Genomic DNA, 14,454 nt, shown 5'->3' on the forward strand with positions numbered 1-14,454 from the left:
CTCCAGTGCAGACACTGGTTCAAACTGCCAGCCTTTCAGTTAGCAGCCAGTGCTTAACCATTATACCACAAGGGCTCCTACAATGAATCTTACAGATTATCTAATCCAGTGATTCACAACCTTGGATATACATCATAATTACCTGAAGTGCTTTTAAAAATATAGACATCATACCCAGTCTCCCCCCCACCCCCAACCCCACAACACACACACAATCTGACTGATATAATTGCTCTTAGTGGAGCCTGAGGAATCTGTACTTTTATAAAGTTTTCTCATGTGCTGCCAGTTGTGAACCTCTGATCTAATTCATTCCCTCATTGTACAAATGAGAAAATCTAGACCCAAGAAGTTAAAGTAACAGCACAAAGGCCAACAAATGTACCAACCTGTCTAGCACTCAAGTAATCCCTTAAGCTTCTCATATGACCCTTCAACTATTCCACACTGGAGAACTTCACTATTCCACACTGGAGAACTTCACTGCGGTGCTTTCTTTCTCTTTGTTGTTTCTAGTAACCCACTGACTCAGAGTTCTTTGACCAGCTCTGATCATTGCGGTGATGAATAACTTAATCGAGGAACTTTTACATTCAGGGATAGTGGAGATAAGTCATTCAAGTGAGGATCTGGGATAGTGCCTGCACGCATGCTAATCCAGAATTGAAATCTTTCTTATGAAAAACGTCCAAAAAGAGACAAGGATCTTCCCCAGAGTCAACAGAGAGAGAAAGCCTTCCCCTAGAATCGGCGCCTACTCGGACTTCTAGCGTCTTAAACTGTCAGAAAATAAATTTCTGTTTGTTAAAGCCACTCCATAGATGGAGTTCATGAAAAGAAAATACAACATAAAAACCCACTGGAAAAGAACAATAAAGACAAACATGATTAGGAGACCATAAAAGGGGACTATTAGGGATTGAATCATGTTTCCCAAAAATTTATGTTTAAGTCCTAACCCCTGGTACTTTTGAATATGACCTTGTTTGGAACCAGGGTCTTTAAAGATGTTATCAGTTAACATGACATCTTACTGGTGTGGGGTGGGTCCTTACCCAATCTGAGTGGTGTCCTATACAAGAGAAAAGAGACAGAGAGACATGCAGAGGGAAGACAGCCATGTGAGGACAGAGTTATGCTGCAGCTACAAGCCAAGGAAAACTTAGGGCCACCAAAAGATGAGAGATACAAGGAAGACTCTTTCCCTAGAGCCTCAGAGAGAACATAGCCCTGACGCCACCATGAATTCAGGACCATTAGCCTCCAGAACAGTGAGATAATAAATTTCTGTCCTTATAAGCCACCCAGCTTGTGATAGTTAGGGCAGCCCTAGGAGACAAATACAAGGACACACAAAAGAAGAAAAAGACATGGAGAAAATGAATCCACACCTCAGATTCTAATAGAGGAAACTGCTTTCACTACAAGATAATTAGGTATCGGGAGCCAACTTTCTCTTTTCTCCTCCCATCAGGTTTCTTGTCAGTCATTGTACAGTCAGTCACTTGATCTACTCTGGAACCCAAAATAAACATGGGCAATAAAAGGATAAAGGAGAAACCAAGGGAGTTTCTATTGACAGAAAATTATTCTCAGGTTGCAGCAATCTTGCAAGAACTTTCTGGAGCCTCACTAGCTGGAATCTAAACTTGAGCCCTGAAGATACACTGTCTTGCCCACTCGCCCAGTGACTTCCTTCCTCCTGTGCCATTGAGAGCACACAGTACAATAGGGGAGACACCTTAGGGAAAAAGGGATTGTTCATCTGCTGCTGTACTTGCACAGCTGAAGAAGCAGGATAACACATGCTCAGATTTTAGCTGTGCTCACTGTGTGGTGAACAGTCATGAAAAGATAGGAATGGTGAACTGCCTAATTCAAACAATGCCTGTAAGTGTGGACAATGCATCAGTGGCCAGATGGCTTCTTCTGGCTAAGTCTGAAACATCATCCTTGGCACACTTCCTAGCTCTTGATTTATTTCATCTTCAGTCATTCATGGAGGCAGAAAGCAAGCTAGGTATGCATGTCCCTCCTTGAGGTTACATTATGCTTCAGTGTAAGAATGGAAGAAAGAGAAGGTGTACTATACAAAAAATGGCAGGCATCCTGTGAATCCAAAAAGAGTAAATCAGTATACAACTCTGTTAATGAATGAAGCAAAAAATATACAATAATAGCTTTAGGAAGGGGCCCTCATGGCTCAGTGGTTAAGTTCTTGGCTGCTACCCAAAAGGTCCGGTGGTTCAAACTCACCAGCCACTCTGTGGGAGAAAGATAGGGGAGTCTCCTTCCTTAAAGATCAGAGCCTTGGAAATCCTATGGGACAGTTTTACTCTGTCCTATATCCTGTAAGGTCGCTCTGGGTTGGAATCAACTTGACAGCAAAAACAAATAGCTTTAAGAATAACAACTGCAGTCTATATAGTCCTAAAGGTATGGGGTTAAAAGGAATTAACACTTTTTATCCTATCTATAGAATGATGTGAAAATCCAGCTGAATAGAGAGACATATGTACCATTTGTATTAAAATGAAGATTAAATTAAAAGCAAGTTTTTGAAATGTTGTTATATCAATTGAAATAACTCAAAATCCCCTAAAATTGGGGGAGGAGGATTCCAAAGGGAAATATTAAACTGAAAGAAAGGCCTAGCAATCTGTTTCTGTAAAGATTACAGCCAAGAAAACCCTATGGAGCAGTTCTATTCTGTAACACATGGGGTCTCCATGAGTCAAACCCGACTTGACAATGGGTTTGGTTTTTGAGCCTTGTATGATAATTTTAGTATTTAAAAAATATATTCCTGGGATCATTCATAGCCTACTAAACTATATTAATCATAAGGTAACAAAGTTCAGGTGATTTTTCCAATCTGCTATGTTTTGTTGTTGTTAGCTGCCGTCAAGTCAGCCTCCAGCTCATGGTGACTTCATACACAATGGGATCAGATTGTTGTGATCCACAGGGTTTTCACTGGCTGATTTTCAGAAGCAGATGACCAGGTCTTTCTTTCTTGTCTGTATTAGTCTGGAAGTCCTGCTGAAACCTCCTCAGTATCATAGCAACAGGCAAGCCTCCACTGACAGACAAGGGGTGGCTGGGCTTGAGGTGTACTGACAGGGAATCAAACCCTGGGCTCCCACATGGAAGGTAAGAATTTTATCACTGAATGACCACCACCCTAAATCTGCTATAAGAGGCCAGACAAATTAGTTAATAGAGTAGATAGCTTTGTCCCCTTCTAATAGCCTGTTGACATTAAGGACACTGTGGACAGGAACTTATGCCCCAAAATGTCATGTCTACTGGAAGACATTCTATCTCTGTGTTTTATGAACATATGTTATTGTTGTTGTTGTCAGGTACATTCTAGCTGGTTCTGACTCATAGCGACCCTACATACAACAGAATGGAACATGTGGAGGTGCCAAGTTGGTAGTTAGGTATGTTTGGTGAGCAGAGGAGAGGTCTATGCTAGAGACGAGAATTTGTGATTCATTGAGGTGTTTTCTGAAACAAGGGGTTGGATAAAAACAGCTAAAGAAAGTGTAGATATAAGAGGGCTGGAATATAGCTGTGGGGCATGCAGATGTCTATTAGAGGTATGCAAGAATAGGCGGGGCCAGAAAAGAGGACAAAGGAGGACCCAGGGAGGTAGAAGGAAACTGTGTGGGAGTAGCTTTATGGAAGCAAGAGAAGAAAGTATCACAAGAAGGGTTTTGTTCATGGCATAATACTGCTGAGAGGTCCAGGGAGACAAGCCCATTGGCTCTGGCAAGGCTGGCTACGAGTCACTGGGTGGTAGAAATGAAATTAAGTAGGTTGTGGAGAGAATGGGAAGTTTTGTTGTGAATAGATCAAAGAAATGGGGTGATAACTTGAGATCAAGGGAAAGTTTGTCACACTGATAAGAAGGTCCAGCAGAGAGGGGGTCGTTGCAGATGTGAAGGAACTGGCTTTATATATGAATAGGGACACAGAGGAGCATATGGTAGAGGCACACATAGTAGGCTGGTGTAAGTGGTGGGAGGAAATGAAGAAATTATTTCCACATCTATATTTTCTATGAAGTAGGCAGAGAAGTCATTAACTGGAAATGCAGGGGGTGGGATTACTGGGGCATCTGAGAAGAGACAAGATGGTGGCAAATAGCTGTCTTAGGAAATAAAATAGAGAATTTATTAGGAAAATACAATAAAAGGGTTGTTGGACAGTGTTGAGTGCTGATATTTGAGATCTGTTGTTATAAATATAGTGATTCAAGTGGCGGGTAAGTGTTATCATCCAAATATTGCCTTTAATAGTTGCAGACTAAAGAAAGCTAGGCACCTGGATGTAAGCAAGGGGTGAGAGGTAAAAGAAAAGCCATATTGCCATTTTTATAACTTCATAATTCTGTTGACATTTGACCCTGTGTTCATGTCTAAACTAAGTCAGATGGGCAAGTAAAATAGTATTTCCAAGTCTAAAGTTCCTTTTTTTCCCTTTCCTGAGGACCCTGCAGCATGTGTCAAACAAAAAAAATCCAGTTTGCTTCATTTTAAATGCAACTCTGGATGCAGTAAACAAGTCAATAAAATATCAATACATTGAATTTTACTTCAGAGTTCACAAAGATTTTTAGTGTTGATAACATATAAATATGAAATTTGAAATCAGAGCTGTATCTATCTCCCTTTTTACTCTCAACATATATGCCAACATGAAAACAAAATGTAGTAAAATTTCACCAGTTGCAGGTTGATGGGAAAGAATAACTAGATAAATGCCCATAAAGGCCCAAGACAGGCCACTGATGCTATCTGGTAGGGGAATGAAAACTAACATATTCACTTTGATATTCAAACAAAAGAACATGACTTTTTCAAATGAGATCAAATGCAAATATTGATACATTTCATAGACTGTATTATAACATAATCATTCTTTTGTAAAGATCTTATTATGCTTTGAGATGAAAGACACAATGCCACACAAATCACAAAGCCCAGAGTGCCCAAGTAAAAAAACTAGAGTGGAAATACCTTAAAGAAACTTTAATGGAGATTAAACCCGTCAAAACCAAACCCGTTGCATGGAATCGATTGCAACTCATAGCGAACCTATAGGACAGAGTAGATTTGCCCCATATGGTTTCTAAGGAGCGTCTGGTGGACTCGAACTGCTGACCTTTTGGTTAGCAGCTGTAGCTCTTAACTGCTATGCTACCAGGGTTTTCAATGGAGATTAGCCATATGCAAAGTACAAATGCACCCAAAAAAGGTTTTGATGTCAACATTTTAGAGGCTATTACATAAATCAAGAAATTTAAAAAGGGAAAGGGAAAGGAACTGTACACATATAAGGTGGAAAGATATTTTTAGATAAAGAAACTGGAAAAATATATGAGATTTTATATGTAAAGTCAAAGTTCTAGAAAGTTAGAAAAAAATAAATAAAAGCAAGCACAGTATTAAAATTCTCTTGCTACCTTTCAGCAGAAACATTTTTAACTACATTTAGAAGACCCAATTCCAAAAGCCTACTGGAGTAGAACTGAGGAGAACAAAGATGCTAAAAAGATCTGTTCAGACTCAAAAAATATTACAGGAAAAGAGACAAATCCGACTATAAATTGTGTTAAGTTTATATTACATTTCAATGAATTATTAAAATGCTTTGATTAAATGAAATGTTATTTAAGACATGTGGGCAAGAAGAGAGTATTAAAAAGATTTTTGTTTTTCAACCTAGAGATATTTTTATAATGGTAGTTCCTCTGACAGGGCATGATTCTACAAATCTCATAGCTGTGTGAATGCGAGCAGTTTGAGAACATGTGAAATATTTCAGAGAAGGGAAAAAGAACTTAAAAGTGTCATTACACTGTTGTACAATCAAACTCAACTTAGTTTTCTGGACCCTCCACAAATGCAGTAATGTGCCCCATGGCCACGTTGGGCTTATCATAGAAATGTAATAATGGTTTGGCATTAGGAAGTATTGATACATTCCTCCTAATAATTTTAAAAAACGATTTGACAAAATTCTACATCTTTTATAATCAAATTCTTAGCAAAGTAGGATCCATGAAAGCTTCCCTAATGGTATCCTTAATGGTCTTAAATGGTCTCTGCCAAAAGTCATAGAGGAAACTTCACACAGTGGTAAAATTTTAGAAGCATGCCTTTAAATTTAGAAAAAACAGTAGCGTCACCATTTTCACAGCCTGTACTGAATATTGAAGTGGATGTCCTAGTCACTGAAAAATTATTAGGAAAAGAATAAAAGGATTGGAAAAAAGACAAAAAAAAAAACAGTAATTTACTTGATTTCCTACAAAGAAAATACAACAGAATGAATAAAATTTTTAAATCGCAAGAAAGCGAGACTATAAGACCAATAAACAAAATCTATGTATTCCTATAGACTAGCAATAAAGAATTAGAAAAGCTATTTTTAAAAGGTACACTTTATAATAACAACAAAAATACAAGGTTTAAAGAAAGTAATAAGTCCTTTACATAGTGATGTTATCATCTATGAAAAGGATTCTATCTTCAGGTAGAAAATTGCAAACTTTATTTAGAGACATAATTAGGCACATTCACAAATGGGAAGATTCAATATTGTAAAAAATGTCAATTTTCCACCAATTAATCAATAAAATCACTGAGATTCCAAATAAAACCTCAGTACTTTAAAAAAAAAAAAAATCTGCTGCATCAATTGGTCTCAACCCACCTGGAGCAAAAGAGAGTGAAGAACACCAAAGGCACAGGGTAATTATGAGCCCAAGAGGCAGAAAGGGCCACATAAACCAGAGACTACATCAGCCTGAGACCAGAAGAACTAGATGGTGCCTGGCTATAACCGATGACTGTCCTGACAGGGAACACAACAAAGAACCCCTGAGGGAGCAGGAGAGCGATGGGATGCAGACCCCAAATTCTCGTAAAAAGACCAGACTTAATGGTCTGACTCAGACTAGAAGGACCCTGGAGGTCACAGTCCCCAGACCTTCTGTTAGCCCAAGACAGGAACCATTCCTAAAGCTAACTCTTCAGACAGGGATTAGACTGGACTATGGGATAGACAATGATACTGGTGAAGAATGAGCTTCTTGGATCAAGGAGACACATGAGACTATGTTGGTATCTCCTGTCTGAAGGGGAGATGAGAGGGTAGAGAGGGTCAGAAGCCGGCCGAATAGACACAAAAAGAAATAGAGGAGGGAAGGAGTGTGTCTCATTAGGGGGAAAGCAATTATGAGTACATAGCAAGGTGTTTATAAATTTTTGTATGAGAGTCCGACTTGATTTGTAAACTTTCACTTAAAGCACAATAAAAATTAAAAAAAAATTTTTTTAGAAAAAAAAAACCCTCAAAATGGATCAACAGCCTATGTGTAAGAGCTACAAAAAAAAAAAAAAAAAATGTGTAAGAGTTAACATTATAAAATTCTTGAAGAAAACACAGTAAATCTCCATGACCTTGTTTTTGACAATGGACTCTTAAAAATGACACCAAAAGCACAAGCAATAAAAGAAAAAAATGGATAGACTTCATCAAAATTAGAAACATTTATGCATCAAATGACACTATCAAAGGAAGTAAAGAGACAAAATATAGAATGGGAGAAAATATTTGCCAATCATGTATCTGGTAAGGATATAGTATCCAGAATATATAAAGGACTCTTATAACTCAGCAACAAAAGGATAAACAACTCAATTAAAAAATAGGCAAAGGACTTGAATAAACATTTCTCCAAAGAAAATATACAAATAGCCAATAAGTATATAAACAGATGTTCAACTTCATTAGTGATTGGAAAAATGCAAATCAAAACCACAAAGAGGTAATATTTCATACCCTCTAATATGGCTATTATCAAAAAAGATGAAAAATAACAGGTATTAGCAAGGATGAAGAGCCCTGGTGGCACAGTGGTTAAGCACTCAGCTGCAAACCAAAAGGTCAGTGATTCAAACCCACCAGTGCTCTGTGGGAGAAAAATCTGGCAGTTTGCTTCCATAAAGATTTACAGCTTTGGAAACCCTATAAGGCAGTTCTACTCCGTCCTATTGGGTCGATATGAGTCAGAATCAACTTGACAGCAGTGGGTTCATGGGTGGCAAGGATGTGGAAAGATCGAAGCCCTCATACATTACTGGTAGCAATGTAAAACGGCACAGTTACTTTTGAAAATAATTTGGCAGTTCCTCAAAATGTTAAATATAGAATTATCTAATGACTCGTCAATTCTACTCCTAGGTATATACCATCAAGAAATGAAAATAGGTACTCAAACAAATTCTTTAAACAAATGTTCACAGCAGCAATACAATAACCAAAAGGAAAAAAAAAATCAAACTTTCATCAACTGATGAACAGATAAACAAAATGTGCTATATCCATGCATGAAATATTACTCAGCCATAAAAAGGAATAAAGTACAGATACATGCTACAACATAGATGAATCTGAATAAAATTATGGTAAGTAAAAGAAGCGAGACACAAAAGATCACATATTGTATGATTTGATTTTATGAAATGTCTAGAATAGGCAAATGAACAGAGGCAAAAAGTAGATTAGTGGTTGCTAGGGGCTTTTTAAAAATTTTTTTTAGGGGCTTAGGCACATGAGGAATGGGCAGTGGTTGCTTAATAGATATGGAGTTTCCTATCAGAGTGGTAAAAAAATAGAGGTGATGGTTGCACAATATTGTGAATGTACTAAATGCCATTGAATTGTACACTTTAAAATGGTTAATGGTTGATTTTATCTTCTGGGAATTGTACCTACATTAAAAAAAATGTAGAGAAATAAAAGCAGACCATAAAAAAAAAAATCTGGCAGATATGACACTACAGGCTAGTGGGGAAAGGATGGGCTATTTTATATACGGTGCTGGGGCAAATGAGTTCCACGTGGACACAACAAAATTAGATGCCAACTTCAATATATACACAAAAAGAAATGCCAGAGAGACTGAAAATCCCTTTGCATGAAGCAAAATTTTAAAACTTTTAGAAGAAAATACAAGGTGATATTTTAATGGACGCAAGCTAAGAAAGATATCAAAAGCACAAAACATAAAGGAAAAGATTAGTATATTTAACTTCATTAAACTTTAAAACTTATTTTCATAAGAAGACACTAAACCAAGCTACTGACTGGGGAGCTATGTTTGAAATGCATATATTTGACAAATGATCTAGAGTTCATAAACGTCTACAAGTCAATTTAAGAAAAGTAAAAGGACAGCCTAGTTGAAAAACGGGCAATCAATATGAACTGCCAATTAACAGAAAAGGAAACCCAAATGACCAATAAACATGAGATAAGCTGACCAACCTCTTTAGTAATCACTTTGCATCCATCATACTGTCAAAACTAGAAAGCCTGGCAATGTCAAGTGCTTCTGAGGATGTGGATCTATGGGAATTCTTATACTCTCATTATGGGAGTATAAATTTGTACAACAGATTTCAGAGGACTTTGATACTATCTGATAAAGTTGAGGAGCCCTGGTGACACAGTGGTTAAGACCTCGGCTGCTAACGAAAACGTTGGCAGTTGGAATCCACCACCTGCTCCTTGGAGACCCTATGGAGCAGTACTACTCTGTCCTATAAGGTCCCTGTGAGTCGGAATTGGTAAAAAGTTTGGTTTTTTTGGTTTAGTAAAGTTGAATGTGGGTGTATTATATGACCCAGGATTATCACTCTTAGGTATCTGCCCTAGAAAACTCCTGGGCAAGGAATCTTGTGTAAGAATGTTCACTGAAGTACTAGCTTTTGATAGTGGTTATGGGTAGAAAAAGGAGCCCTGCTGGTTAAGCACTTGGCTGCTAACAAAAGGCTGGCAATTTGAATCCACCCAGCAGCTTGGTGAGCTGCTCCCATGAAGATTAAATCCTTGAAAACCCTATGGTGCAGTTCTACTCTGTCACATGGGGTTGCGATGAGTTGAAAATCGACTCAATGGCACCTAACAACAAAACATGGGTAGAAAAGAAGAAATATGGGGTTAATGAGAGATACACAGTTGGCTTCAATTTATAATGCTTTATTTCTTAAGCTGAGTGTTGGGTATGTAGTTGTTTTTTGTCATTACCTATACTTTTTGTTTTGTCTGAAATTTCTCATAAAAGTTAAAAAATAAATGACTTACCAAACTGTCCACATCTATGCTGGAGTTTACAGCCCACTGCAATGTGTTCATGATATTCATGGCTAATGTTAGAATAATGCCAATTGTTCCTTCTCCTTCACCTATAGTTGGGGAAAAGATATTTTAAGAGCCTTGATTTTTCCTGGAAAAAATAAACAAGCCTCACACTAGTTCTCTCTTCTGTGAACCACTTTATTTATGCCTCTCCTCTGAGACATGTCACATTAAAGTTACATTTCAATTCTGGGCTGATTTTAATCTTATTCCTTTCATCTCAGTTCACCATAGCATGTACCAGTAGCAATAACGCTCTGCTCATAGTAAGTGTTCAACCAATGTTTAAAAGCAAAGAATGATTAAATATTAGGAAAGAGTTGCCCTTTTTTTTAAAGTGCTTGAGGTACTGAACGGGTTGTTGGTGTTCAGTAAATACCATCTTTGTTTCTTCTGCTGTAAGTAATAATGCCATAATGCCACCAAAGCCTAGAATGAGCAATAGGAAAAAAAAAAAATTTGTGTCCAGAAGAGCTCCTCTATGAAGAAGTCGAGAGCAGAGGAAAGCTGTGTTTGAGCAGCATCCACAGATGTTTAGATGTGCTCATGCCTTTGCAAGTAGAACTTTCTCTGCTAATCAGATGCTGCTGGGAAGAAAGTGTACTTAGAATTGTATGAGACAATAAAAAAAAACTCATGGGTTTGCCATTTGGGAAACAGAGAACGTTTTCCTTTATGTCTAGAAAAAAAAAAAAGACCAGTTTATCTGGAAAGAACAATAATTAATTAAACAGTTTTTGAGGCTGAAGGTAACCACTAATTAAAATTTATAAATATTCAGTACTATGGCCATAAAAATTTTCAAAGGGATGTTTTTAACTTTATTATAAATCTAGATTACCAAGTCCCAATTGAAGACCATTCTTTCATCTATAATGCAAGATAAAACTGTCATAGGATTCTAACATTGGGAGAAATAATTTATACTAATAATTGAATTTTTTGTTTCCATGATTCTTCTAACAAAGATAACAGGTGTCTACTTTTAGTAATAATTCATTTATTCAAAATAAGTTTAAGATTCATCCAGGGTCCCAATATATTACTCATGCTGGAGGTTCAGATCAGAATAAGATAAAATTTTAATGATAATAAAAGCAATCTAGCATTTACTGTGTACTTACTATCAACCAGGCACTAAACTAAGTGCATTGCACAAATCATCACATTTAACACTCACCGCAAACCTCTGAGGAAAGTACTATTTACAGATGAGGAAACTGAGGGGGCTTAGAGAGATTAATTAATGTGTACAAGTCAATATAACTAAGAGCTCAATATAAATAAGAGATCTATAATATTTTATGGGTTTTTATTATTTTGAAGCGGGGACTCTACCAACGTGACAGTGAAAAGATTTTCTTTTAATCACAGATTTGTTATCTGACACTCTTCATGTCTCAGGTTAGGTTTTCCTTTTTTTTCTCCCTAACTGTAAAGAAAGGATAATACTATATATATAACTCTAATTCAATGAAATCGCTTATTCAACAATATATCAACAGAAATTTGAAGAAATCATTTGTTCAACCATAAACCGACAATTTTTTTTATTAATAAACTCTCCAAAAAATCTAACAGTGGCACATTTTAAACACTGACAAAGTTTTAAATGAAATGCTTAGGCAAATAGTTAATTCATAGTACCTGTTGTTAAAATGGAAACGAAGGTAACAGCAATGAAGAAGATGACAAAAATAATTTCTATTCTCATTTGGAACCAGCGAAGTGTCGACAGGTACAAGAACCAGTTGGCAGTGTGTAAATTCAGAGCTTTGTGGAACAGAGTTTCAAAGTAAGGCTGGCGTCCAAAGGCACGGAGCGTCCATAGTCCTTTTACGCTTGTAACAAGATGAGTGAAAATGGGACTCCTGGCTGTAAATTATCCCCATAGAAAACAATGCAAATTGTGTAAATTCAGAATGCAAATTCATACTGCAATGTACCTGAAAAGACTAAGCAGTAACCACGCAGCAGTTGTCATTGACTACAGGTTTTTCACTCTGGTGCCATCTCTTAATAGATGCTATTTGTTATATTTTTAAATGAGTTACTCTCTGTTTTGGCTTGTTCACCATGGATGGGAACTTCTTATTATAAAATTACTGCCATTATTTATTCTTTTTTTGGCTACCACTGGGCATTCATTCATTTCTTTTCTTGCCAATCCTAAATTAATCACTGCTGAAAGAAAAAAAAATTTTTTTCTTTTAAGACAATTTATTCATGTGCCTCAAGTAAGAAACTTTTACGTGCCTTAATTTAGACAATAACTCAAGAAACATCAACACACTAGAAATTTATCCCTTAAAAATGCACCTGCTCCAAAGCTGTTACTGAAAAATGTGCTTCCCAGACAGCACAAGCAGTATCTGGGGGACACAAAAATGCAGACTTCAGGACGTAAAGGAAGGGTGTCTGAGGACAAAAGGCCAGAGGGAAGAATTTTGTCCAATATTGTCTGGGAACCCAGAGAAGCCTTTAGTGATAAAAAAAAAAAAAAAAATTAGTGATAGCAGCACTATTATTTTTAAATTTAATTTATATAAGTAATTTATGAATGAACATCTTATATACCAGGTCTCCAGGTGGTGAAAACAGTTTGTACCAACATCTACCCTAAAGGTTGGGGGTCTGAACCCACCTAGCAGTGCTATGGAAGAAAGGCCTGGTGATTTGTTTCAATAAAGATCACAGCCAAGAAAACCATTGGGAGCAGTTCTACTCTAACATATGGAGTCACCGTGAGTCAGGATGGACTCCACAGCAGTGGGTTTGGTGTTTTTGGTTTATCCTATACACCAACCTGCAACAACCTACATACTTGTTTAAAAACCAAAATGAAGTCACGTGGTCATTCATTAACAAACACAATCCATAAGCACGTTGGACTACTTCCTTTTATACACACAGTTTAAAAAGTCATTGTTATATACTGTAAGAGATTAAAAACAGGAAAAAAAAAAAAAAAACCTTGGGAAAGCAGATTAATAGAGGAAGGAAATTCAGAAGTGCAAATATGTTTTGTGGAGTTTTTCCAGGGCAAGCCTTGCCCCTCAGCCATCATACCTTCAGATTCCAATTGTTTGAGCTGCTGTGAGGTGTGGAGGAAGTATGCTCTCAGTATAATAAACGCAGCTATCACGGGCACTGTTGCCAGGAAGATGTAGGGTTGTAAAACAGAGACGACTACTACAGCGCCAATCACAATTAATAACAACTGCAGGATCAAAGAAATGTGTTGGTGAGTAAACACTGTCATGTTGCAATGTACACAAGGTATGTCAGAAATTTCTCTCTAAATAAGCTCCTCTCACACTGCCCTCTGTTCTTAAGGGGCAGGAATTTCCTACTAGGAAGCCAGCCATCTCTAAGTACGTTTTTCACAGATTTTACAGGCATTCAGAAAATCTTTTAGGTTCTGGTAATAACTTTAATGATTTTTTTCCCCTAAATTTTATTTACTTTGTTGTTGAGAATAGACACAGCAAAGCATACACCAATTCAACAGTTTCTACATGTACAATTTAGTGACGTTGACTACAATTCTTTGATTTGTGCAACCATTCTTACCCTCCTTCTCTGAGTTGTCCCTCCCTTATTAATATAAACTAACTGCCCCCTAAGGTTCCTGTTTAATCTTTCAAGTTGCTGTTGTCAATTTGAGCCTGTACAGATAGTTCTTAAACGGGCCTAACATTTTGGTAGATAGGAGATAAGAGGGGTGTAGCTCAGAAGTCATCTTTGAATGAGTTGTTATTTTCATCTAAAACCTCAGAGAATCATATCTCAGTGATTTAGTGATTTTCTAAGGGAAAATAACCTCCGGGTCTCCACTCATCAAATTCTGTAACACTAACCAAAAGGTCGGCAGTTTGAATCTACCATCAGCTCCTTGGAAACGCTATGGGGAAGTTCTACTCAGTCCTATAGGGTTGCCATCAGTCGGAATCCACTCGACGACAAGTTTTTTTTTTTTTTTTTCACTCATTCAAGAAATACTCAGATGAATTTTTATTGTGCCACACATCAAGCTAGGTACACACAATGACTCAATATTCTAAGGAAAATCTTCCCTATTCCATTCTTGCCCTAAAAGTGCTGCCAGTGCAATGAGAAAGCCCCAGATGTCCTAGTTAAACCAAACCAAACGTGCTGCCCTCAAGTTAATTCTGATTCATAGCAACCCTGTAGGACAGAGTGGAACTGCAACGTAGGGTTTCATACGCTGTAATC

The 14,454-nt window shown here is 37.2% G+C and overlaps 1 protein-coding gene across 1 annotated transcript in view; it reads right to left on the reverse strand.

Annotated features, from left to right (window-relative positions):
- The window catches only part of CFTR (CF transmembrane conductance regulator), a 196,596-nt gene that overhangs the window by 42,463 nt on the left and 139,679 nt on the right, over positions 1-14,454 (reverse strand). Inside the window, exons 19-21 of the mRNA XM_064290397.1 lie at positions 13,288-13,438; positions 11,866-12,093; positions 10,165-10,265 (exon numbers count right to left, since the gene is read on the reverse strand). Of these exons, the coding sequence (XP_064146467.1) occupies positions 10,165-10,265; positions 11,866-12,093; positions 13,288-13,438 (480 nt within the window). The remainder of the gene's footprint in view (positions 1-10,164; positions 10,266-11,865; positions 12,094-13,287; positions 13,439-14,454) is intronic.

Source organism: Loxodonta africana, chromosome 8 (genome assembly GCF_030014295.1).
Source record: "Loxodonta africana isolate mLoxAfr1 chromosome 8, mLoxAfr1.hap2, whole genome shotgun sequence".
Classification (NCBI taxonomy): domain Eukaryota; kingdom Metazoa; phylum Chordata; class Mammalia; order Proboscidea; family Elephantidae; genus Loxodonta; species Loxodonta africana.